Source organism: Anomaloglossus baeobatrachus, chromosome 5 (genome assembly GCF_048569485.1).
Source record: "Anomaloglossus baeobatrachus isolate aAnoBae1 chromosome 5, aAnoBae1.hap1, whole genome shotgun sequence".
Lineage (NCBI taxonomy): Eukaryota > Metazoa > Chordata > Amphibia > Anura > Aromobatidae > Anomaloglossus > Anomaloglossus baeobatrachus.
In genome coordinates this window covers 586,815,555-586,843,442 of record NC_134357.1, presented here as the reverse complement: position 1 = coordinate 586,843,442, position 27,888 = coordinate 586,815,555, and the positions used below count along the sequence as shown (strand labels likewise).

Sequence of the window (27,888 nt, the reverse complement as noted above, 5' to 3'; positions counted from 1 at the left end):
CGTTAACGCACTGCGCTCTTCTCCATAGACTTGTATGGACGACGCACTGTAACGCAAGTGTCAGCGTTGCATCCGCTGGATGACGCAGCGTCGTTATTTTGACGCTGCGTCGGGCGGAAGAAACGCAGCTTGTAACTTTTTTTGAGCAGCGCAATCCGTAGGATTTCACTGCGCATGCTCTTTTTAAATCATAAACTTTATTTTGTCTCTCGGTGGCCGAACGTTCAGCTGAGCATGTGGCATGTGAGAGCGCTCAGCTGAGCGCCCGCCCACCGGCATGTGAGAGCGCTCAGCTGAGCGCCCGCCCACCGGCATGTGAGAGCGCTCAGCTGAGCGACCCCGGCATGTGAGAGCGCTCAGCTGAGCGACCCCGCCCACCGGCATGTGAGAGCGCTCAGCTGAGCGACCCCGGCATGTGAGAGCGCTCAGCTGAGCGACCCCGCCCGCCAGCATGTGAGAGCGCTCAGCTGAGTACCGCCCGCATGTGAGAGCGCTCAGCTGAGCGCCCGGCCGCCGGCATGTGAGAGCGCTCAGCTGAGCGACCGCCCGCCGGCATGTGAGAGCGCTCATCTGAGCGACCCTGGCCGCCGGCATGTGAGAGCGCTCAGCTGAGAGACCCCGGCCGCCGGCATGTGAGAGCGCTCAGCTGAGCGCCCAGCTTAGCGACCGGCCGCCGGCTATTGAGAGCGATCAGCTGATCGTTCACAATAGTCTGCTGCCGGTAAAACTGTAAAGAAGAAAAAAAAATAAATAAAAAAAAAATAAAAAAAAAAAAAAAGCTTTCCGTTGTTTTGTACGATTCGTAGCATCCGTTGTGCCACTATATGCAACGCATCCGTTACATCTGTCACACAACGCAGTGCTACGGAAGCCGTCCAACGCAAGTGTGAAAGTAGACTAATACAACCATCATCTGCCAGGAATGGAGCGGGGTCAGTTCCTGAGGATTCTCCATTAACTTGCTCCCACCAAGAGCCATACATGTACGAGATTTAACATCCGGTTAAAATTTTCAAAACGTTTGAATTTTTCTGTCTGGAGCATGAGCGCCACATGTAGAAATCCCAGCACTTCCAGCCTCATGTGGTCATTAATGTCTAAGGAAGGTTCTGAAGCTGAATGCACGTGGGCAAATTATCAAGATCCACTGCTGTCCCAAATGTGCTAGATAGAAGATAAGTGCGAAGAGACTACAGCCATGATAGACAAGTCCGGAGAAGCTGCAGCCATGAGAGACAAGTCCGATGAGGCTGCAGCCATGAGAGACAAGTCTGAAGAGGCTGCAGCCACAGGATACAAGTCCGGAGACGCTACAGCCATGGGATACAAGTCCGGGGAGGCTGCAGCCATGAGAGACAAGTCTGAAGAGGCTGCAGCCACGGGATGCAAGTCCGGAGAGGCTGCAGCCATGGGAGACAAGTACGGAGGAGCTGCAGCCATGAGACACAAGTCCGGAGAAGCTGCAACTACGAGATACAGGTCCCCAGATGCTACAGCCATGGGATACAAGTCCAGTGAGGCTGCAGCCATGAGAGACAAGTCTGGAGAGGCTGCAGTCACAGGATGCAAGTCCGGAGATGCTACAGCCATGGGAGACAAATCTAAAGAGGATGCACCCATAGGAGACAAGTCTGAAGAGGCTGTAGCCCCTGCTAGCACATTTAGGCCCTGCAGTTTGAAGAACAGCTCATGGGACACATTCACCTTCCCTCCTGAAGGCCTCTTGATGGCATTGCCTAAGTGGTTTCCAAATAAATCTTCGACTATCATGCAATCTTGCTCTACACCAAAATGGAACTAAAATGTAGGAATAGCAAATAGCTATACTAGTACAATGGTAAAGTAAGGTGGAGAAATGTCCGAACCACTGGTTCCACCACCAAATCAATGAAACACCAAGCTGCTAGTGTACCTGTAATGAAGACTAGAGGGGTCTGGCTGCTGTACATTAGGATCATAGGGATACCAGATTTCTATACTATTATTATTTTCTCTACGATGCTGCCAAAAACAGCTGAACGCAGATTTTGGAGCTCTTGTTGTAGGTTAATCACTGCCACTCTTTTCTAAAAATTCCCTTCTGTTTCGGGGCCTGGTCTCGGTTCTCCCTGCTTGCTACCTACATTTTCTCCTTTTCCATGAGCACTAACACTGTGCTCTCTTGCCCGCTGTGCACTCCTCTTTTGAGATGGCAATGGAGCATAATGTCAGTAAGCATTCAAAAGAAATAGAACATCAAAATAGAAATAAAAGGACATTTGAAAAATAATGCGATGTGAACTAGACACAAGATAAATATTTAATTTTTGGGGTCATACAACAACCTGTTGTAAGGGTATAGTCAGTGAAAGCTGGAGATTTATACAATTTTACAAATTTGTCACATTTCAGACATAATACATAAATAAGAAAAAAAAAAAGTCACGAAAATTTGCGAGTAACAAACATTACAAATTACCGCATAAATTTGCATGTCATAACAAAAATGAGGCCTTTTCTACAAAATAAAACTGACTGGGTCTTTAAAGGGTTAACAAGATTTATTTTAGCCCTATAACATTTTCCATATTTGAAACAGTAAGATGACTTTGTTCTGCTAACAGGATTTGATTTCCCATTACTACTGATGAGCGTATAGTTCGGTATTCGGGTGCTTGGGTAGTCTTGACAAGCAGTTGATGCTCGGTTAGGCAAGACACAATGGAAGTCAATGTGGAACTTCAGCATTTTTGCAGAACCTTCGGGAAAAATGCTTGAGTTAACCACTGACTTCTGTTATACTTGAGTCACACCCATCCAAGCATCAACTGCTCATTAAGAGCACCTGAATACTGAACTAATCACATTTCACATTGGAATCAGGAGTATGGCTTCGCCCCTGTGTGAGTTCTGTGTGAGTTCTCTGATGTTTAACAAGAGTTGATTTCTGATTGAAACATATTCCACATTCTGCACACGAGAACAGCGTCGCACCTGTGTGAATTATCTGATGTCTAATGAGATCTGGTTTCTGGTTAAAACATTTCCCACATTGTGAACATGAAAATGGCTTCTCCCCAGTGTGAATTCTCTGATGTCTAAAAAGAACTGATTTCTCGCTAAAACATTTCCCACATTCTTCACAAAAATATGGCTTCTCCCCTGTGTGAGTTTTCTTATGTTTAATGAGATTTGATTTACGGTTAAAACATTTCTCACATTCTGAACATGAAAATGTATTTTCTTCTATGTGAGTTTTCACATGTCTGGCGAGATTAGATTTAGCACTATAACTTTTCCCGCATTCTGGACACGTATAAGGCTTTTCTCTTGTGTGAGTATTTTGATGTGTAAAAAGATTTGATTTCCGATTAAAACATTTCCCGCATTCTGAACATGAATATGGCTTCTCCCCTGTGTGAATTCTTTGATGTTTATTAAGATTTGTTTTGTGGTTAAAAGATTTCCCACATTCTGTACATGAGAACACTTCTTCTTCTTTGTGAGTTCTCAAATGTCTAACAAGATTTGATTTAGCAGTATAACGTTTCTCACATTCTGAACATGCATACGGCTTTGCTCTTGTGTGAGTACTTTGATGTGCAATAAGAATTGATTTCCAGTTAAAACATTTCCCACACTCTGAACATGAATACGGCTTTACACCTGTGTGAATTCTCTGATGTCGAACAAGACAAGATTTCTGATAAAAACATTTTCGACATTCTGAACAGGAATACGGCTTCTCCCCGATGTGATTACTCTGATGCCTATGAAGATATGATTTTATACTAAAACGTTTCCCACATTCTTCACAAAAAAATGGCTTCTTCCCTGTGTGAATATTCATATGTGTCAAAAGATTTGATTTCTTGCGAAAACATTTTCCACATTTTGAACATGAATATGGCTTCACTCCTGTGTGCACTCTATGATTTATTATACCCTTCATGTAACATATACTTTTCTTAACAGTCTGTGTTGAATCTAAAGGCAGCACATGTTTTACATGATCAGAAGGCAGATCTTTGCTGTGAAGGCTAGACGGTATATCTGCAATAATGGTATGCTCTTCACATGGATGTTGTGTGGTACCACGATCATATAATTTACAATGTACAGCTCTCTGATGTCCCTCTGAGCTTCTGGTACAATTACCTGCCAAGTATAGAACATATTTTATTATTTTTGAATAATATCACCTGAAAATTATTGTAAAATATATTTAAAAATGGATATACAATTTGCAAGGCATGCAACAACAACTTAAAAGGGTTATCTGGGACTTTGGTTACTTTTTTCATATGGTCAGGCAGGTAGGCTGACGATGATCTCTGGTAGCTCAGCGTGGTCATGAACCACCCCTACCGGCAAGTCTCCTGCTGCCGGTGATGTCAGGTTGACAGAGCAGCTTCTTCTTCTCTTCCGCTCTGACTCTATTGACAGGAAGTCACTGCCGATGTCATGCTGATTGACAGACCTGGCTGTCAACAAGAATAACGTTGGTAGTGACGTCCTGTCTACAAAGGAGAACCAAAAAGAAGGTGCTGCTCTGTTAAAGTCAGGTTAAACAAAGCCAGGGAATCGCTGCTTGAGCCATCATAGATTGGGCAGAAAAGGATGGTATGCCCCTTAGGAAAAAATAACCAAAGTCCATGTTGAACAAGACAGTTGCAAGACACCTCCTGTATGGAGAAAGTAGTTGCCTACATTGCTAAGGTGGGTATTGCGGGCACCTTCTAAGAACCCTGAGCTTTAGTTACTTTGATAAATGTTGTATTGGATTCAGCTGAAGTGATTGGCTCGGCCATTCTAACAGCTTTATTGTCTCTTTGAAACCAATTGAGAGGTTCCTTGGCTGTGTGTTTGGGATCAGTGTCTTGCTAAAATGTTCACCCTCATTTCATCTTCATCATCCTGGTAGATGGCGAATGTCTGGGTACATTTGTCCATTCATTCTTCTTTCAATCATATGATGTTTGCCAGTGCCATATGCTGAAAACCAGCCCTACACCATGATATTCCTACCTCAACACTTCACTGTTGTTGATGTTTTTGGGGTGATGAAGGCAGTGACGACTTCTGGCCTCCAAACATGGTATTTATTACGGCATCCAAAGAGTTTGATTTTGGTCTCATTTGACCAGACTATACGTATTCTCCCATTATTTCACAGACTTGTGTAAATGTTGTTGAGCAAACATTAAATGCTCTTAAACCTGCTTTTTCTTCAGCAATGGAGTCTTGTGTGGTGAGCGTGCATGCAGGTCATTGAGGGCAAAGACATTACTTATGGTTTTCTTTGAAACAATTGTACCTGCTGATCCAAGGTCTTTCTGTAGCTCTCCACAGATGGTTCTTAGCTCTTTGACAACCCTTTTGATAATTATTTTCATTCCTCTGTCTGAAATCTTGCGGGAAACACCTGGTTGTGGCCGGTTTATGGTGAAATTCTGGTCTTTCCACTACTGGCTAACAGCCCCAACAGTGCTCAATGGAAGCTTCAGTAATTTAGAAATTCTACTGTAACAAATGCCATCAGATTTTTTTACAACAATAAAAGTTTTGAGACAGCTCACTGGTTTTACCCATCATGAGATGTTTCTTGTGTGGCACCTTGGTAAGGAGACATCTTTTTATAGTTGAACCAGCTGGTATTATTTTTTTTTTACTAAGGATTGCATTCTAATTACTGATAGATTTCAGCTGGTGTCTGGACTTTCCATGCCTTGTTGCACCTCTCTTTCTTCATGTGTTCACTATTGTTTTCCTGAGTCATTTCTCATTTTTAAATAACAATTTATGGATATCTATGGTTTCAATTATTTTCATGTTTGGATTGGATGCTTAACAGGGTTTTGAACTTTTGACTTTCAGGCTCCATATCTGAAGGCCGCTTTACACGCTGCGACATCGCAAGCATCGGCTAGTGATGTCGAGCGCGATAGCACCCGCCCCTGTCGGTGGTACGATATGTGGTGATCGCTGCTGTAGTGAACATTATCGCTACGGCAGCGTCAAACGCACATACCTGCTTTGCGACGTCGCTGTGACCGGCGAACCGCCTCCTTTCTAAGGGGGTGGTTCGTTCAGTGTCACAGCGACATCACAGCAGCGTCACTGAACCGCAGCCCAATAGAAAAGGAGGGGAGGAGATGAGCGGCCGGAACATCCCACCCACCTCCTTCCTTCCTCCTTTTCCGGTGGACGCAGGTAAGGAGATGTTTGTCATTCCAGCGGCTTCACACATAGCGATGTGTGCTGCCGCAGGAACGACAAACAACATCGTTACTGCAGCAGCAACGATAATTGGGAAGAGGGGGTGATGTCACCGATGAGCGATTTTGAACATTTTTGCGACGATTCAAAATCGCTCATAAGTGTCACACGCAACGACATCGCTAAAGCGGCCGGATATGTGTCACAAATTCCGTGACCCCAACGAGATTGCTTTAGCGATCTCGTAGCGTGTAAAGCCACCTTTACCATCCTCTACAGTTTCAAATATGAGACAATCTTCATTTTATAGACAATCGCATCCATAAATTGGACTTGAAACCATTTAACATATGATTAGTTATGCAGATTGTTGTCATGTCACTGCATTGTTACGGTTTTGCTCCTTTTTCTTACTGTATACTACAAATTACAACCTGTTCTCACATTGTCTAATAGCTCAGTGTGTTATTAGGTCGATTCCCAAGCAAAAGGTCACTAGTTTCAAGGAGCGGAAATGAAGACGATTTCCCAAGAAAAGAGAAACAGCATCTAGGTCCCTCGGCCGATAAAATAATATTAATTGATAATTTCTCTCTCTGCTGATGCTGGTTATATTAAATCACCATCCTCTATGTTTAAAAGTAGCAGCCAGAGCTAAATTGCATTTTTTACAATTTGGATCCCCCCCATTTTTCAGTAGATTGACACCAATTTACTATATATTGAAAAGTACAACTTGACCCACAAACAAGATCATATAGAACTAGGTCGAAAAAAAAAAAAAAGTATGGCTCTACAACAACAGGTGTGGATGCTCAACTGCACCTTACCGGCTCTATGGCTCAAAGTCAGAAGACAGAGAATCTTGAAGAGGGATGGATTTAACAATGGTGATTATATCGGTGTTTACATTGTTTGATTCATAACGAAACTAAAGGAAACACATACAGGGACTGAATTCATTCCTTACATACAGATAATTATAGGCCGTGTGTATTTAGTCCTGTCTATTACCTGGTGATGTGAGGGTCTGGGGATCCTCCATCATGACGTCCTTGTACAGATCTTTGTGTCCTTCTAAATACTCCCACTCCTCCATGGAGAAATAGACGGTGACGTCCTGACACCTTATAGGAACCTGACACATACAATGATACCGTCACCCCCGATCCCTTCATAGCGTTACTGTATAATGTCCCAGCATTCCCAGCAGTGTCACCTCTCCAGTCAGCAGCTCAATCATCTTGTAGGTGAGTTCTAGGATCTTCTGGTCATTGATGTCCTCATGTATCGGGGGCTGAGGTGGAGGCCCCGTGATTGGGCTCAGGGGTCTTCCCCATCCCTCAGACACAGGGGCCTGACAGCGCTCACTAGAGGTCTTCTTCACTACTGTGTAATCCTGGTTATGGAGAGACACAGTAATAAATCTCACTCCAGACATTTCCAGAGTCCTCACCTCTCCAGTTCTGTCCATCTGTTATTCCCATAGATAAGAATGATGTAATGTGACGTCATCAGAATCTCTCACCTCTCCAGTAAGCCGGAAGAGGATCTCTAGGGTGAGGTGTAATATCCTCTCCGCCATCTTGTCCCTCTCCAGATCCATCGTTGACGAGTCAGGAAAGTTGTAGAAACCTAAATGGATAATTTCCTTTAAACTTCACAAATACTTGCCACTTAAAGACACATAAAATACATTTATATATTTGTTAGTTTTGGAGTGTTACATGAATGTGGAAAAGATCACGGGTTAAGAATACTATTTCAAGGCACTGTATATACAGTGGGGAAAATAAGTATTTGATCTTCTGACGATTTAGCAGGTTTTCCCACCTTCAAAGAATGGAGAGGTCTGTAATTTTTATCATAGATAACGTCATCTGTGACAGACAGAATCCCCCCCCCCCAAAAAAAAAACTAGAAAATTACATTGTATGAATTATAATTAATTAATTTGCATTTTATTGCTTGAAATAAGTATTTGATACAATTGAAAAACTGAACTTAATATTTGGTAGAAACCTTTGTTTGAAGTTACAGAGGTCGGACGTTTCCGGTAGTTCTTGACCAGGTTTGCACACACTGCAACAGGGGTTTTGGCGATTCCTCCATACAGATCTTCTCCAGATCTTTCAGGTCACTCCTCCATACAAATCTTTCAGGACACTCCTCCATACAGATCATCTCCAGATCTTCCAGGTCACTTCTCCATACAGATCTTCTCCAGATTTTTAAGGTCACCCCATCATACAGATCTTCTCCAGATCTTTCAGGTCACTCCTCCATACAGATCTTCTCCTGATCTTTCAGGTCACCTCCATACAACTCTTCTCCAGATCTTTTAGGTCACTCTTCCATACAGATCTTCTTCAGATCTTTCAGCTTTTGGGGCTGTTGCTGGGCAACATAGAGTTTTAGCTCTCTCCACAGATTTGCTATTGGGTTCAGGTCTACAGACTGGCTTGGTCACTCCAAGACATTGAAATTCTTCTTACGGAGTTGCTCCTTAGTTGTCCTGGCTGTGTGTTTCAGGTCATTATCGTGCTGGACGACACAGTAACGACCCAACTTCAATGCTCTTACTGAGGTAAGAGGTTGTTAGCCAAAATCTGGTGATACATGACCCCATCCATCCTCCCTTCAGTACGGTACAGTCATCCTATCCCCTTTGCAGAAAAGCCCCCCAAAGTATGATGTTTCCACCCCCATGCTTCATGGTTGGAATGGTGTTTTTGGGGTTGTACACATGTTTCTTCCTCCAAATTCGGTGAGTGAAGTTAATACCAAAAAGTTGTATTTTGGTCCCATCTGAGCACATGACCTTCTCCCATGCCTCCTCTGGATCATCCAGATAGTCACTGGTGAACTTCAAACAGGCCTGGACATGTGCTGGCAAGAGCAAAGGGACCTTGTGTATCCTGCAGGATTTAAATCCATGACAGTATAGTGTGTTACTAACAGTAATCTTTGACCCTCTGGTCCCAGCTCTCTTCAAGTCATTGACCAGGTCCCCCCGTGGAGTTCTTGCCCGATTCCTGACCTGACCTTTCTCAGCATCATCCTTACCCCACGACGCAAGATCTTACATGGAGCCTTGGAACGATAAAGATTGACAGTCATCTTGTGTCGCTTCAATTTTCTAATAATTGCACCAACAGTTGTTGCCGTCTCACCAAGCTGCTTGCCTATTGTCCTGTAGCCCAACTCAGCTTGTGCAGGTCTACAATTTTGTCCCTGGTGTCCTTAGACAGCTCTTAGGTTTTGGCCATGGTAGAGAGGTTGGAGTGTAGTTGATTGAGTGTGTGGACAGGGGTCTTTTATACATTTTACTTCATGCAATAAAATGCAAATTAATTAATTAAAAATCATACAATGGGATTTTCTGGAATATTTTGGGGATTCTGTCTGTCACAGTTGAAGTGAAAGATACAATAAAAATTACAGACCTCTCCATTCTGTGTAGGTGGGAAAACGTTCAAAATCGGCCAAGGATCAAATACCTATTTTCCCCACTGTACATCTGTGACTTCTCTGCATTTAGTGGTCACTACTCACCTGGGCGGTTATCTGTAGGAATCTCCTCTTTACTCCGCTCATCACCCCTCACATATGTCTCTGTAGTATTAATATGGGGCAGATCTTCCCCCTGAAACAAATATTGTAAAAGTCACAGACAGATGGAGAAGTCCCATCTATGATCAGCTCTAATCCTGCCATCTCCACCGCTCTCATTACACAAGTATAACACATATAATACTGGAGGATAAAACAAGACTGAGCACAAGACCTTCACAGCCGTCTACACATCATAGGGAGATTTCATGGCCCCTTCTCTCCATCTACCTGATGATCCTGAGGAACATCGGGGTCTTCTTGTTTACAGTCCTGTGGGAGAAGAGGACGGGGACATCTCTCTGGTGTTGTCCTCTTACTGGATAGAGCTGGAGGAGACACATACAGGGACTGAATTCATTCCTTACATACAGATAATTATAGGCCGTGTGTATTTAGTCCTGTCTATTACCTGGTGATGTGAGGGGCTGGGGATCCTCCATCATGACGTCCTTGTACAGATCTTTGTGTCCTTCTAAATACTCCCACTCCTCCATGGAGAAATAGACGGTGACGTCCTGACACCTTATAGGAACCTGACACATACAATGATACCGTCACCCCCGATCCCTTCATAGCGTTACTGTATAATGTCCCAGCATTCCCAGCAGTGTCACCTCTCCAGTCAGCAGCTCAATCATCTTGTAGGCGAGTTCTAGGATCTTCTGGTCTTTGATGTCCTCATGTATCGGGGGCTGAGGTGGAGGCCCCGTGATTGGGCTCAGGGGTCTTCCCCATCCCTCAGACACAGGGGCCTGACAGCACTCACTAGAGGTCTTCTTCACTACTGTGTAATCCTGGTTATGGAGAGACACAGTAATAAATCTCACTCCAGACATTTCCAGAGTCCTCACCTCTCCAGTTCTGTCCATCTGTTATTCCCATAGATAAGAATGATGTAATGTGACGTCATCAGAATCTCTCACCTCTCCAGTAAGCCGGAAGAGGATCTCTAGGGTGAGGTGTAATATCCTCTCCGCCATCTTGTCCCTGTCCATATCTATCTTTGATGGTTCAGGAAATTATACAGATCAATTAGTATCTTATATTTTAGAAACCTAAATGAAAAAAAAAGATGAGCCGCTGTAAAAATATAAAAAAATATCATCAGGTAAGAAATACAAAAAAGCAATAATGTGGTAGAACCTTTCATACATCTAGGAAGTCCAACAGAGATACCCATGTCCTTGTGTTAGCAAGAATCACTGGAGTTACAAATAAATTCAGATAATTGTGAAGATATTTAACTTTCGAAAGAGCTCAACACGCAGAAGAACAGTCCTTACAGCTAATAAAATATGGTAACTGTGGCGCCCCTGACCTGGCCAGGCGCCACTGGGTACTGCACCCATGCTGGGTCAGTACTAACAGGTAATCCTGAAGGCTGGAATAGGGTGTGTACGCACAGACACATAGCAACCAGGTCTCCCACACCTTGAGAGGGGACCCTTGGGCAGACCCAAGAGGGGGCTTGCCTCCACATCTCAGCTAGGGGTGTAGTGGAGAGCCTGGAAACTAAGGTTGCAGCGGCTGTCAGGAGAGGAGGTGGGCCAGTCTGATAGTGAGCGTGGTTGCTAGGAGATGCAGTGGCGCGCTCAGAAGAGTCAGACCCTGCACGTGAAGTAGCCGTTGGAGGGGGAGTTCGGTCACTAGCAAGTCAGACAGAAAGATGCTGAGGGAGTCAGTTGGTCATGTATGGAGACTCCTGGTGACTAGGCACGCATGGGGGACAGGTCCTAGAGCGGACATCCATTTAGTGGTCTGCTAAACCTGCAGGTGGAGGGACTAGAGGTTCATCACCAACCATACAGAGTCCGAGCCTCAGCAGCAACGAGGGGGCCCATAAGGAGGATCGAGCCTGGAGCCATCTTCCTTGGTCCACGCTGCCGGCAAACGGGCCAGAAAGGAGAGAAAAGGCAGTAGCGACTTCCCTGGATTAATCCCATGGTACTTTAAGTCAGGGGTTGTCCGAAACAAGAAGTGCTAGGAAGGTGAGTTAACGGTTACCCTTATACCGGCCTAAAGGATACCTGGTTCTACTTGGTTGAATCTCAGCATCGCCTGGGTTCTCAAAACAAAACATACAAAAGTGAGTAAACAAGTTGAAAGACTTTCGGACTGAGACTGAGTTATTCTGAGACCTGTTGTTCTACACACCCGAGCCCCTGGGGCCACCCTCACTCACGGGAGGCCACACCATCCGACTGCAGACTCCATCAGCCCCAGAACCCTCGTTAAACCTGCAGTGGTGGTCACCCATAACCCTGACCGCAAACCGTGAGTGGCGTCACGACTCTTATATAGAAAAACCGACATACCTGTTGACAGAGGTAACCCAGTGGAGCCCCTGTGGCGTCCCAGAAGGTGCAGTGATGTCCCTGAGGCGACCGCTACAGGTGGGCGACACATCACGGCTTTATATATATATATATATATATATATTAATATATATATATATATATATATATATATATATATATATATATATATATATATATATATATATATATATATATCTCACTACTCCATAACAGTTCTTGAAAAGGCAAATTCTTTGAACTCTATTCGATACTCCCATGTTCAAGGTGTTCAATAAAAAAAAAGTCTCTTCTCAGTTATAAACTAGGAGTGAACTATCCAGTCTGATCTTCTCTCGGCCCTTAGAACGTCATCTGACCCTGACAAAGCCAAAACGTGAAACCAGTTGATATTATCCTGAAGCTTTTTCTCCACTGTGAATCTGATATGCAAGTAAGCAAGTCTTAATGATTGAGGGGTTGTCCACTACTAAAACAACCTCTTCTGATTTCACTTTTTTTCCCCAGTTAAAATAAAAGACCCTGTACTCACCTCCCGTTCTGTCTTCATTCTAGCGCTGTCAATAATCGCGATTCGGGGCTCCCGTGACATTGTGATGTCACAGATGTAGAAGAAGGAAACCGGGATATGCCGCACTGACTTCAAACATCCAGAAGTTGATTAATTTCTCTTTTATTTAATCAGGTCTATGTGTTTCGTAGAACGCAGCCTCCTTCTTCAGGACAATTATTACAGAAAAATCAACCTTGAGAAAGGTTGATTAATCTGTAATAATTGTCCTCCGAAACGCGTAGACCTGATTAAATAAAAGAGAAATTAATCAACTTCTGGATGTTTGATGTCTGCGCGGCATATCCCTGTTTCCTTCTTTTACATCTGTAACACGTCTCTCCGGGGCTGCAGCAGACGCCATTTTACTGTATGTCTATGTAGGAGTTGTGACTGGCACAACTTCTACAGGTGAGTACTTTACCTGTTTGTCTTGTCAAATCCCACCAGATAAGACCCTATCTGTGCTTCTTATCCACAGCATACTTCTATATTGTGACATCACGGGAGCTCCGAGTCCAATCACCTCCTGCTTCTCTCTCCCTGCCTTTGGACTAAATTAGTTAATCAACACAGGAAGTGACGCAGAGGCAGCCACTCACTTCCTGTTGATTGCTCATTTAGTCCGAAGGCAGGGAGAGAGAAGCAGGAGGTGATTGGATACTGGGCTCGCGTGATGTCACAACTGCGATTACTGACAGTGCCGGAACGGCACCAGAATGGGAGGTGAGTACCGGGTTTTTTATTTCAACTGGTGGAATCAAAAGGGGTAGTCCTAGTAGTGGACAACCCCTTTAGAAGGGGTTGTCCGGGACTATTTGCTAACTACATGCCTGTTCTAGCTGGGTGTAGATCAGACTGCTTCTGCTGGTGATTCTTCAGTTTCCTCTATTGTCAATTCAGCAGAGCAGCAGCTTCTCTTCCGCTCTGTTATATTAACGGTGCGCGACTGCCCATGTCACGCTGCCTAGCTGCGGGAATCCGGCTGTCAATCAGCATTTTAACATTTCTCTGCCGCAATGCAGTCTCATTAATAAATCTAAATAATAGCCTTGAAAGGATTTTCAGATCTTATCATTATACTTCGAAAAGGTCTTGATCAGTCGGAGTCTGACACTCACAAAAATCAGCCCTTTTCAGGCAGTTGGATATGTATGGAGTCAGAACATCACAGCTCCGATCACTGTGCAGTGACCGTTGTCAAGAACTGCAACTCAGTTTCTATTAACGTTAACGGGAGCTGAGTCAGGGTAGATTCACATAACCGTTTTCACCACATCCGAGAAAAACAGACCGATTATTCTAATCAGAGTTTGATCTGAGTGTGATCAGTTTTTCCCAGACGTGGACGGAAAAAAAAAAAAAAGTTTCTCCATTCTGTCAGTCCATGAAAAATGGACCGCACTCGAATGTCATCCGAGAGCGGTCCGATTCTTTTTCTCAGACTTATAGACTGTCGAGCTATTACTGGGGGGCGCAGGAACTCAGGTAGTAAAAGAACTCCTCACTGTGGCTAGACAGAAGCCCACTAGAGGTCGCTAAGACATGAGATAGTCAATAAGTCAGGGTCGTTGCCGGGATGTCACGTCTGTACTGAGGAGGTAACTATTCAAAGTCAAAGAACTGAGCCGAGGTCTGATACCAGGAGAGCAAGTAAGCATAGGGGAGGGAAGTGGGGGACATGGGACAGGACAGGAGACCGAAGGACACAGTGGTACGGATGGGCAGGAGAAATGGAGATCAGGCTGGGGAAACGGAGGTCAGGTCAGATTGGGGGAATAGAGGTCAGGTCAGGTCATGCAGGAGGAATGGAGGTCAGGTCGGGCAAGGGGAATGGAGGGTAGGACAAACAGTACCAGGAAGCAGGACAAGAAATAGAGAACTTCTCACAGGAACGGAGCACTTAGCAGAGCTAGACCCCTGGACTGAGGCCAGACCAAATAGGCCCCTCCCAAGGGAGCTAAACTCCAGAGGCAGGATACGTGTACCGACTCAGGAACAGCAGAGCCATGAATCATGACATAGACTTGAATGGGTGACTCCTATGCAATTCTTGGAGGAAAACCATACATGCTGCATTTTATTTCCATACACAGTCAGTGACAAGAACTGATTTGATATTGATGACTAATGTCAAGAGAGCATGCTCGCCGATACTCGATGGAGCATCAGGGTACTCGGCAGAATATCACAGGTGCTCAGATGTGTTGTCCATAAAACAATGACCACAACGCACAGGATTGCTTCACTGCATGATATGTGCAGGCACCCCAGGAAGAGCCATTTCCAGTCTCTGAATGGCCGTCACTGGAACTAAAGCCATGATTTCGGATGAAGTGTGTAAAATAAAAAAAAAAACAAAAATTAAAAAAAAAAAAAAAAAAAACAAAACACAAAAAACCCTGCCCTCCCTCCCCTGGAAATGCTCTGTTTATAGCTGGCTGTATGTGGGAGGAGAGCCAAACTGCCCTATCATTGACTTCCATTATACTCGTTTCTCAAGTTGAACCCTTTAGGAGTATCTGACCTCCTCGACTAGAGGACTGAGCATCCGAGCATGTCAGTGCTCCCCCATCTCTACTGATGACCTATCCTACATTTATATAAATCCAGAAGATCTCTTCAAATCTTATTATGGCTGCAAAAACATACGACTTATGTTTCACCACTAAACTAGTGCCGTTATGAAGTCATAAGGTACATTCTACACCAGAACCAGTTCTGTGAAGTTTGACTCGGAATCGGTGTCCATTTCGGTGAAGTCACAGAATTCGTGACACACATCTGGTGTTGTTAGCGACGTCGTTGCGTGTAACAGCTCCGAGCGCCTGTTAACGATCAAAAATACTCACCTTATCGTTGATACGTCGTTTATTTTCAAAATCTCGTTGGTCGTTATGGACGTAGGTTGTTCGTCGTTCCCGAGGCAGCACACATTGCTACGTGTGACACCCCGGAAACGATGAACAACAGCTTACCTGCGTCCTCCGGCAACGATGTGGGTGTGTCGTTAATGTGGCTGTTCTCCGCCCCTCTGCTTGTATTGGTCGGCCACTGTGTGACGTCAATGTGACGGCGCACGAACCTCCCCCTTAACAAAGAGGTTGTTCGCCGCCCACAGCGACGTCGCTAGGAAGGTAAGTACGCGTGACTGGTGTTAGCGATATTGTGCGCCACGGGCAGCGATTTGCCCGTGACGCACAAACGACGGGGGCGGGTACGCTCGCTAGCGATATCGCTAAGTGTAAAGCCCCCTTTAGAAAATATATAATAAACTGGGTACAGTAGTTCAATGCAGTATGTGCTGAGAATTTTTTCAGAATAATTTGAGGTGACAGTAGGATGAGTGGCTACAAGAAGGCCAAAAACAAGAGGGCTTGGATCCTGCCAGTGCTACTGATGCCATATCTTCAACCTAATCAGATGAGGACTGGGGTCCTGCCAGTGCGACTGCTGCCATATCTTCAGCCTCATCAGATGAGGACTTGGGGTCCTGCCAGTGCGACTGCTGCCATATCTTAAGCCTCATCAGATCAGGACTTTGGTCCTGCCAGTGCTACTGCTGCCACTTAAACAAATGCTCCAGTTTCCTATTTATTTCCATTATACTCGGTACTCGATTTGCGCTCAAGAACCCCGATGCTCGATGGAGTAACAGGCACTGGTGTTCACACTCACTAATCACTAATAGGGCTGAGCGGATCCGGATTGAAAAAGTCCGGATCTGCGCGGCTGTGGGCTGAGACTACCAGCCCCCAGCTGGCTTTATCATGGCTGAGTATCAAAATTAGGGGGGACCGCACGTAGTTTTTTTTTTTTTAATTATTTAATTAAATAAATTAAAAAAGTTGCATGCGGTTTCTCTTAGACCGGAGTCACATTTGCGAGGGACTCGCACGAGTTGGACATCGCACGACCGGCAAAGCCGCACACTCTTCTGACAGGAGTGTGCATGTGTTTCTGTCTACATGCACGTTCACCATACTGACCCGCAGACACTTGCACTGCTATCCCCGCCCAAAGGCCATCCTGGTGCCTGTGATTGGTTGCATTCAACTGACACGCTGCCACTCAGGGTGGGGGCGTGTCTAACTGCAACCAATTACATGCGCCGGTGGGCGGGCAAAACAATGAATATTGAATTGTCAACTCCGGAAGGGAAAGCGTGGCCCGAAAGGAGTGTGCCGCCATGACACCGCCTCGGGTGAGTACACCGCGCGCGCTCCCACCCCCCTATCTCCTCCACAGACGTTTTTAATCTCCGGATTCTCACCCCCCATAGACTTATATGGGCACTGGATTCCAGGGCGGATCCGTGTTTTTTTCTAATTGAGCAGTGATCCGCCGGTCCCGGATTTTTGCCAAGCAGCAACATTGAAAATGGGAATAAAAAAAATTGGCAGTACAATGATGGCGTCTGTGCGCTGCCCATTATTCACAGACTGGTCACTACGAGACGCTGAGAACCGTCCTCCTCAGCCGCCAAACAGTGATTTATATGTATATGAAGAAGAAGGACATCGGAAGAGTGAAGAACCAGAACACAGAGCGAAAACGGAGGAAAAGCGGACAACGGCGAGGAGGAAACATCAGCCATTATTTACATGAGCGGAAATGGACCCAAACATGAGACTCTGCACCTACCTCCACCTGCAGAGCCGCACACTAGATATATAATAACCTGCACCTACCTCCACCTGCAGAGCCGCACACTAGATATATAATACCCTGCACCTACCTCCACCTGCACAGCCGCACACTAGATATATAATAACCTGCACCTACCTCCACCTGCAGAGCCGCACACTAGATATATAATAACCTGCACCTACCTCCACCTGCAGAGCCGCACACAGATATATAATACCCTGCACCTACCTCCACCTGCAGAGCCGCACACTAGATATATAATACCCTGCACCTACCTCCACCTGCAGAGCCGCACACTAGATATATAATACCCTGCACCTACCTCCACCTGCAGAGCCGCACACTAGATATATAATACCCTGCACCTACCTCCACCTGCAGAGCCGCACACTAGATATATAATACCCTGCACCTACCTCCACCTGCAGAGCCGCACACTAGATATATAATACCCTGCACCTACCTCCACCTGCAGAGCCGCACACTAGATATATAATACCCTGCACCTACCTCCACCTGCAGAGCCGCACACAGATATATAATAACCTGCACCTACCTCCACCTGCAGAGCCGCACACAGATATATAATACCCTGCACCTACCTCCACCTGCAGAGCCGCACACAGATATATAATACCCTGCACCTACCTCCACCTGCAGAGCCGCACACTAGATATATAATACCCTGCACCTACCTCCACCTGCAGAGCCGCACACTAGATATATAATACCCTGCACTTACCTCCACCTGCAGAGCCGCACACTAGATATATAATACCCTGCACCTACCTCCTCCTGCAGAGCCGCACACTAGATATATAATACCCTGCACCTACCTCCTCCTGCAGAGCCGCACACTAGATATATAATACCCTGCACCTACCTCCACCTGCAGAGCCGCACACTAGATATATAATACCCTGCACCTACCTCCACCTGCAGAGCCGCACACTAGATATATAATAACCTGCACCTACCTCCACCTGCAGAGCCGCACACTAGATATATAATACCCTGCACCTACCTCCACCTGCAGAGCCGCACACTAGATATATAATAACCTGCACCTACCTCCACCTGCAGAGCCGCACACTAGATATATAATACCCTGCACCTACCTCCACCTGCAGAGCCGCACACTAGATATATAATACCCTGCACCTACCTCCACCTGCAGAGCCGCACACTAGATATATAATACCCTGCACCTACCTCCACCTGCAGAGCCGCACACTAGATATATAATACCCTGCACCTACCTCCACCTGCAGAGCCGCACACTAGATATATAATACCCTGCACCTACCTCCACCTGCAGAGCCGCACACTAGATATATAATACCCTGCACCTACCTCCACCTGCAGAGCCGCACACAGATATATAATAACCTGCACCTACCTCCACCTGCAGAGCCGCACACAGATATATAATACCCTGCACCTACCTCCACCTGCAGAGCCGCACACAGATATATAATACCCTGCACCTACCTCCACCTGCAGAGCCGCACACTAGATATATAATACCCTGCACCTACCTCCACCTGCAGAGCCGCACACTAGATATATAATACCCTGCACCTACCTCCACCTGCAGAGCCGCACACTAGATATATAATACCCTGCACCTACCTCCACCTGCAGAGCCGCACACTAGATATATAATACCCTGCACTTACCTCCACCTGCAGAGCCGCACACTAGATATATAATACCCTGCACCTACCTCCTCCTGCAGAGCCGCACACTAGATATATAATACCCTGCACCTACCTCCTCCTGCAGAGCCGCACACTAGATATATAATACCCTGCACCTACCTCCACCTGCAGAGCCGCACACTAGATATATAATACCCTGCACCTACCTCCACCTGCAGAGCCGCACACTAGATATATAATAACCTGCACCTACCTCCACCTGCAGAGCCGCACACTAGATATATAATACCCTGCACCTACCTCCACCTGCAGAGCCGCACACTAGATATATAATAACCTGCACCTACCTCCACCTGCAGAGCCGCACACTAGATATATAATACCCTGCACCTACCTCCACCTGCAGAGCCGCACACAGATATATAATACCCTGCACCTACCTCCACCTGCAGAGCCGCACACTAGATATATGGCTGCTCTGTGCTTACAGGACCTGTGATGATGTCACATGGAGGGGAGGAGTCAGGGGTCACATGATCATCTCCTCAGTGTATGCAGGGCTCTGCTGTGCTGGTTGTCATGGTGCTGGATGAGGGGAAGTTTATGTGTGGGGTCAGGAGGGGTTTACAGTGTGGATATAGCAGAGCCGTGTGTGTACGAGGTGTACGGAGCAGAGCCGTGTGTGTACGAGGTGTACGGAGCGGAGCCGTGTGTGTACGAGGTGTACGGAGCGGAGCCGTGTGTGTACGAGGTGTACAGAGCGGAGCCGCGTGTGTACGAGGTGTACGGAGCGGAGCCGCGTGTGTACAAGGTGTATGGAGCGGAGCCATGTGTGTACGAGGTGTACGGAGCAGAGCCGTGTGTGTACGAGGTGTACGGAGCAGAGCCGTGTGTGTACGAGGTGTACGGAGCGGAGCTGTGTGTGTACGAGGTGAGTTGAGCGGTGTGCACTAGGTGTATGGAGCGGAGTCGTGTGTGTACGAGGTGTACGGAGCAGAGCCATGTGTGTACGAGGTGTACGGAGCGGAGCCGTGTGTGTACGAGGTGTATGAAGCGGAGCCGCGTGTGTACGAGGTGTACGGAGCGGAGCCGCGTGTGTACGAGGTGTACGGAGCGGAGCCGCGTGTGTACGAGGTGTACGGAGCGGAGCCGCGTGTGTACGAGGTGTACGGAGCGGAGCCGCGTGTGTACGAGGTGTACGGAGCGGAGCCGCGTGTGTACGAGGTGTACGGAGCGGAGTCGCGTGTGTACGAGGTGTACGGAGCAGAGCCGCGTGTGTACGAGGTGTACGGAGCAGAGCTATGTGTGTGATGTGTACGGAGCAGAGCCGTGTGTGTACGAGGTGTACGGAGCAGAGCTATGTGTGTGATGTGTACGGAGCAGAGCCGTGTGTGTACGAGGTGTACGGAGCAGAGCCGTGTGTGTACGAGGTGTACGGAGCAGAGCCGTGTGTGTACGAGGTGTACGGAGCAGAGCTATGTGTGTGATGTGTACGGAGCAGAGCCGTGTGTGTACGAGGTGTACGGAGCAGAGCTATGTGTGTGATGTGTACGGAGCAGAGCCGTGTGTGTACGAGGTGTACGGAGCAGAGCCGTGTGTGTACGAGGTGTACGGAGCAGAGCTATGTGTGTGATGTGTACGGAGCAGAGCCGTGTGTGTATGACGTGTAAAGAGCTGAGTCGTTTATGTACAAGGTATACAGAGGAAAGCCGTGTGTGTACAACGTGTGCAGAGCGGAGCCGCATGTACAAGGTGTACGAGGTATGAAGAGCTGCACCGTGTGTGTACAATGTGTACGGAGCCAAGCCATGTAACATGTGGAGTCGTGTGTGTGCGACATGTAAGTACAAAATATATTCATACAGGACAGTGCACAGTATACAGTGTGTCCACCCATATCCTGTCCACCGCCATTAACTTGAGAACGGCGGCAGCTATAGGCATAGAAGTAGTGTCTAGGTATAGTAAAGTAGCCATGTGCTACGCAATGAAACCACCTATAGCGCCACCTGGTGGAAAACAACGGAGTTAGCATTTTTATCTCGAAAACGGAACGAGATAGAGAAAAAAAGTGAATTACAAAGTTGTAGGACATCATCAATTCAATACGAATCGACACCTTGCATACAGAAATGCTATGATTAGAAGGTGTAACACTCACAAGGCTGTGGATGTGAATCGATACCTCATGGAGACCTTCCTACAAGTCATGGGTATGTTGGCTACGTGGAGTGGCCTCCACACTCACCTGACCTGACCCCATTGGACTTCTTTCTGTGAGGTCACATCACACAGCAGGTGTATGCGACCCCTCCACCAACATTGCAGGACCTACCACCACGTATCACAGATGCTTGTGCAAACGTGTCACCTACCATATTGCACAGCGTGCAGCAAGATACAGTATGCTGTCCAGAGTCCAGATGTGCATTGCAGCTGACGGTGGCCACTTTGAGCATCAAAGTTAAATGAGAGCCATATGCGTGACCAATCAATGTTTTTGGGGGGTCATGGGTTTCATATCATAGCATTTCTGTATGCAAGGTGTCGATTCGTATTGAATTGATGATGCCCTACAACTTTGTATTTCACTTTTTTTCTCTATCTCGTTCCATTTTCGAGATAAAAATGCTAACTCCAGGTGGCGCTATAGGTGGTTTCATTGTGTAGCGCATGGAAACTTTACTATACCTAGACACCACTTCTATGTCTATAGCTGCCGCCGTTCTCAAGATAATGGCGGTGGACAGGATATGGGTGGACACACTGTGTAGATGTATACATACTGTATAGTACAGAATATATACAGTGGAGAATAAAAGTATTTATTCATCCACCAATTGTGTAAGTTCTCCCCCTTATAAAGATGAGGTCGGCCTGTAATTGACAACATAGGTGACCACAACTATGAGAGACAAAATGTGAAAGCAAATCCAGAAAATCACTGCATCTGATTTGGCAAGATTTTGTTTGTAAATTATGGTGGAAAATAATTATTTAGTCATCTAAGAACATGTAAGATTTCTGTCTCTCACGGAGCTGTAACTTCTTCTTTAAGAGGCTCCTCTGTCCTCCACTCATTATCTGTAGTAATGGCTCCTGTGTGATCTTGTTATCAGTATAAAAGACACCTGTCCACAACCTGGCTGGGAAGACTGAATCTGCAATAGGCAAGCAGCTTGGTGTGATGAAATCAACTGTGGGAGCAATAATAAGAAAATGGAAGACATACAAAACCACTGATAATCTCCCTCGATCTGGGGCTCCACGCAAGATCTCACCCCATGGGGTCAAAATGATCACAAGAACGGTAAGCAAAAATCCCAGAACCACACGGGGGGACCTAGTGAATGACCTGCATAGAGCTGGGACTACCATAACAAAGGCTACCATCAGTAACACACTACGCCATCAGGGACTCGGATCCTGCAGTGCCAGACGTGTTCCCCTGCTTAAGCCAGTACATGTCCGGGCCCCTCTGAAGTTTGCTAGAAAGCATTTGGATTATCCAGAAGATTAATGGGAGAATGTCATATGGTCTGATGAAACCAAAGTAGAACTGTTTGGTAGAAACACAACTCGTCGTGTTTGGAGGAGACAGAATACTGAGCTGCGTCCAAAGCAGCATGGGGGTGGCAACATCATGTTTTGGGGCTGTTTCTTTGCAAAGGGACCATGACGTTTGATCCATGTACATGAAAGAATGAATGGGGCCATGTATCGTAAGATTTTAAGTGCAAACCTCCTTCCATCAGCAAGGGCATTGAAGATGAAACATGCCTGGGTCTTTCAGCATGATAATGATCCTAACCACACCTCCAGGGCAACAAAGGAGTGGCTTCTTAAGAAGCATATGGAGGATTTGGAGTGACCTAGCCAGTCTCCAGATCTCAACCCCATAGAAAACCTTTGGAGGGAGTTGAAAGTCTGTGTTGCCCAGTGACAGGCCCAAAACATCACTGCTCTAGAGGAGATCTGCATGGAGGAATGGGCCAACGTACCACCAACAGTGTGTGCCAACCTTGTGAAGACAGAAAACGTTTCACCTCTTTCAGTGCCAACAAAGGATATAGAACAAAATTTCAGATGAACTTTTGTTATTGACTAAATACTTATTGTCCACCATCATTTGCAAAAAAAAAAATCTTCCAAATCAGATGCGGTGATTTTCTGGATGTGTTTTCTCATTTTTTCTCTCATAGTGGTGGTGACCTATTATATCAATTACAGGCAAATCTCATCTTTATAAGTGGGAGAACTTGCACAATTGGGGGCTGGCTAAATACTTTGTTCCTGTCATGGTTCGCCTCCCTGTCCACATGGCTAGGGGGCGGAGCCTTCTCTCGAGCCTCACTTCCAGACCCTGGATGCCTTAAAAGCTGGCATTTCCAGTGAACCAGTGCCGGCTATAAGCTTAGCACTGCTTTGCCTGTGATTGCTGGTCCTGTGAGTGATATCCTGATCTGTCTGGTCCTGTGCCCCCGTGCCCTTGTCTGTGTTCCATCCCATGGTCGTCCCTCCTGTCCTCTGTCCCCTCTCCTATTTCCCCACTCGGTTGCTTCCTCCGGTACTGACCTTGGCCTGACTTTGACTCCGCTTTTGCTCGTCCCTCCGGTCCTGCTTCTGCCCGTACGGTGTTTGACCCAGCCTGTGTGACTATTCCTTGCATGCTCTGCAGCTCTGCTTCTCAGCTGTGCTTTGAGGTAATGCATGAGAACGCTGTGAATTCACTTCCTGGTTCTCATTGCTCTGTGTAGTGTATTATGCTACAGAGCTCTGGCTCCCGCTGGTGGCAGCATTACAGTTCCCCACTGTGTGTATATATATTTCCATATGCAGATTGCCATTGATGGAGAGCTCACTACCTACCATGGCCGCCTGTTCCACTCCCTGACTGCCTTTACTTCCTCCTGTGGTCACCTGTTCCAGTCTCTGACAACCTTCACTACCTCCCGTGACCGCCTGTTCCACCTTCTGACTTCCCTCACTGCCTTCCATGGCCGCCTGTTCCGCTCTCTGACTGCCCTCACTGTCCAAATGGTTTTCCTAATCTCTAATCTGAATCTACTTCCTTTTAGTTTGATCTCATTGCTTCTTGTACTTCCTTGTGCTAATGAGGATAGGGTGGCTCCCTCTGCACTGTGACTACCTTTCAGATATTTGTAGACCACTGTTAAGTCTCCTCTCAGCCTTCTCTTTAGTTCTTTTAGGCTGTCTTCATATGACATGGTTTGCAGACCTTCTACCATCTTGGTTGCTCTTCTCTGGACTTGCTCCAATATATCGATGGCTTTCTTGAATTGTGGCTCCTAGAACTGTACACAGTATTCCCGGTGGCTTTTGACTGGGGCAGGGTATAGGGGAATTATTACCTCTCTTGATCTATATTCAATGCTTGTCTTGATACATCCCAGAATTTTGTTGGCTTTTTAGCTGCAGCTCCGCATTGTTGGCTCATGTTGAATCTGGGATCTACTATTATGCCCAAGTCCTTTTCCCCGGTGCTATCACCTAGTTCTATTCATCCCATACTATATATCTCCCTGTTCCGAAACGGGCCAGGGGAGTCACTTGCTCGGTTGCGGCAGTGTCAATGTGTGACCAAACCGCACTTTGCAGTCCCACCCTGACATCTTTCATACGTCGGGGCCACGCGAGATGACCTCATCACTTTCGCCAACACGTGATGTTCAGCGCCCCCGAGGGGTACGTAAGGTCCACTTGGCACAATGCAGCACTGACACCTCCTGTCCCCATGGGTATAGGGAGGCTCGAGGAATGGAACCAAGTAGGCCGCACAACTTCCGACGCTGCACCCAGCTTTCCCACAACCCCGCCAAGCTGACAGTAACTTTCCACTAGTCCAAGTGGAACAGAATTCTGCCGGTCCGGTACAGTGCATTAGACTGCCACCAGTTCATCGTTAGATATAGGCCTGGTCTTTTAGCAGGACTATATCGGGCCAGAAAATAGCGTGTAAAACTTAGCAGAGCTCAGGGACATGGGATTTGGAATCGAGATAAAAGAAACAGCCCAAGATTAAAATATATATATTTAATCACCTTAATGGGACACTTGGTAATTCACTATATACAAGATGGGATTTACAGAATAGATATGTCAGATGTACAGTTACAGATAAGACGTAGTTACAAACAGATATACAGATGGATCAATTACTTTGTCCTTATGAATATGACTGGTGGTTGCCTGGCACAGGGAGGCGCTGAGGAGCCATGTTTCCTGGGACTTCTCCCTTGTGTATCGCACGAGGCCACCTGGAAAAGAACACAACAAAATGTCTGCTCTGAGGTAATGAATCTGGGCACATTCCATGTCCCCTCTCACCTGTGACCTCAGACTGGGTTGGCCTTCTACTTATCCAGGGAAATATAGATTTTTAGTTTGCCCTCATAACTACGCCCCTGAGCGTCCCACACAGAAGATATGAATATTATATTTCCCACCAGGATCTTAGCTGTAGCTTCTTCTCTTTGGTGCGGCTGTGATGTTCAGTGATATTGATCATGTTACTGCTCACAACTGCTTTTCCAGGTATGCATCGGTCTGGAGCGCAGTCAACAGATTGGTAAATCAAATACATCACAAAGGAGACCCTGAAGGTAACTACATCACAGGAGGAGCTGGGGGCATATATATACTGTATCACATGAGGGGCTTAGGACATAGACATCACTGATGATGCTGGGGCATACACATCACAGGAGACACTGGGGCACATAAATTACAGGAGATGCTGGGGGCATATATACATCACAGGAGACGCTGGGGGCATATATACATCACAAAAGATGCGGAGGGCATATATAAAGCACAGGTCGACCTGGGGACATTTATACAGCACAGGACGAGCTGGGGACATATATACAGCACAGGACGAGCTGGCAAAATATATACAGCACAGGACAAGCTGGGGACATATATACAGCACAGGCTGAGCTGGGGACATACTGTATAGGAGGGGCTGGGGGCATATATACATCCCAGGAGGGGCTGGGGGCATATTCATCACAGGAGTGGCTGGGGCTCAGACATCACTAAGGGGACACAGACAGTACTGCCAGGCACAGACAGCACTGGCATGAACAGCACTAGAGAGGCACGAACAGGACTGGGGGACATGGACAGAACGGAGGGAGCATAGACATCACCAAGGAGGCACAGACATCACGGGGGTCGGACAACACTGGCAATGGCAGGAACAGCACTGGCGGTGGCACAAACAGGACTAGGGCACATGGACAGGACTGAGGGAGTACAGACATCAACAAGAGGGCAGAGACAGCACAGGGTAGGGGTAGCACATAGCACAGACATCACCAAGTGGCCATTGACAGCACTGAGGGTGACACACAACACTAGTGGGTGGCAGACAGCACTGGAAAGTGGCAGACAGCACTGGGTTGGTGGCACGCTGCCCCCCGAGGCAGGACTCACGCTGCACCGCCAGGCAAAAAGCACACTGCACAGCGTGGCACAAGTCACACTACACCGTGAGGTAGAAGTCACACTGCACCGCGAGGCAGAAGTCACACAGCAATACGGAAGGCAGGACTCACACTTTCCCGCGAGGCAGAAGTCACACTGCACCAGAAGGCATGTACAGCAGGGAAGCCGGTAAACCTGGTGCTACTCTTCTTCTGTGGGACGGGAGTACAGCACATCTTGCGCTTATCCCGCCCACAAAGTACATTCTCAGCACGTTGGCACAGGCCAGGCCAGTGTGCTGAGAAACTAATTGTATGCGCGCAGTGATTTAAAGGCCCGGCAGCCAACAAAACCGCAGCTGCTGCCTGACTCACTGCGAAGCCCTGGATGTGCCCAGGGGCCACATAAAATGTCATCGTGGGCCGCATACGGCCCACGGGGCGGAGGTTCCACACCCCTAACTTAGGATTTATGCCAGATGGATGGGTGAAGGGGTCAGAACTACATCTCCCATCAACCCCTGAGTACAAGGCAGGAAGTGAGAAGAGTTAGATAATTTTGGGAAAGAGAGAGCAGAATAGATGTCAGTCCTGTCAGGAAGATGATAGGAGAATCCACTACAGTCATCTATCTGAACGTCCACCATTTAGTCTTAGAAAAATAGAATATGCTCCATTTATCTGAAGACGACAAAGATAGAGGGTAGCTTCTAATTTGTCATTTTGTGCTGGCCTAAATTGGGTTCAGAAAGTGGACCCCAAATGTTGGCAAGCATGTAATATAAAGCCAACCCCCCTCCCCCACTCCAGTGCTGGGTCTCCATAACGAATCTCAGTGAGATACATTAGAGAAAGGGTTAAGTCCTTAATCTAGATACAATGTCTAAGTGACAAGCGCAAAACTCCAATAAAGTATCAAATATCACAAAAAATAGGACATATGCAGGAGCCAAATAAATAAGTCTTATGTGCCCTAAAATAGAATATTTTATGAAATAAGATTAAAATGGAGTTCCAAATACAACAATTCTAAGTAGCCATAGCAAGGTTCTTGTCACAGGTGTGTCACGGGCGTCATGTGCTGTCCGGCAATAGAAAGTCACAGCGTTTGGCTGCACAAACTGCTCTCTGACCTTCTATCATTCATACTTGATGTATTTGGTATCCTGTGTATCTCCTCTCTCCCTTTCCCTTTAGGACTCTGCGGAGTTCTTCATCTTTTCAGCTGCTTTTCATCAGCATATCCTTGATGTCTATATATACCCTCATTTCCCCACACTCGGTACTCGTGATAAGAAAAAGAGTTTGAGGAATTTTCGTATCTCCTGAAAGACTAAAGGGAAGGCCACAACACACTCCCAACAAGAGCAAAGGAAGGTGTGCAGGAAGATACAAAAACCCAGAGAAAACAAAAACACATTCATATAAGGTATAAAAGAAAATCTAAAGAG

General features: G+C 46.5%; 1 protein-coding gene across 1 annotated transcript in view; it reads right to left on the bottom strand.

Moving 5' to 3' along the window:
- Nucleotides 1-7,417, bottom strand: part of LOC142313156 (uncharacterized) — a 186,379-nt gene extending 178,962 nt beyond the window's left edge. The window contains 3 exon segments of the mRNA XM_075352144.1: nucleotides 1,195-1,797; nucleotides 2,852-4,137; nucleotides 7,213-7,417. Coding sequence (XP_075208259.1) covers nucleotides 1,195-1,797; nucleotides 2,852-4,137; nucleotides 7,213-7,345 — 2,022 coding nt within the window. The 5' untranslated portion in view covers nucleotides 7,346-7,417.
- Nucleotides 7,418-27,888: the final 20,471 nt, after the last annotated feature.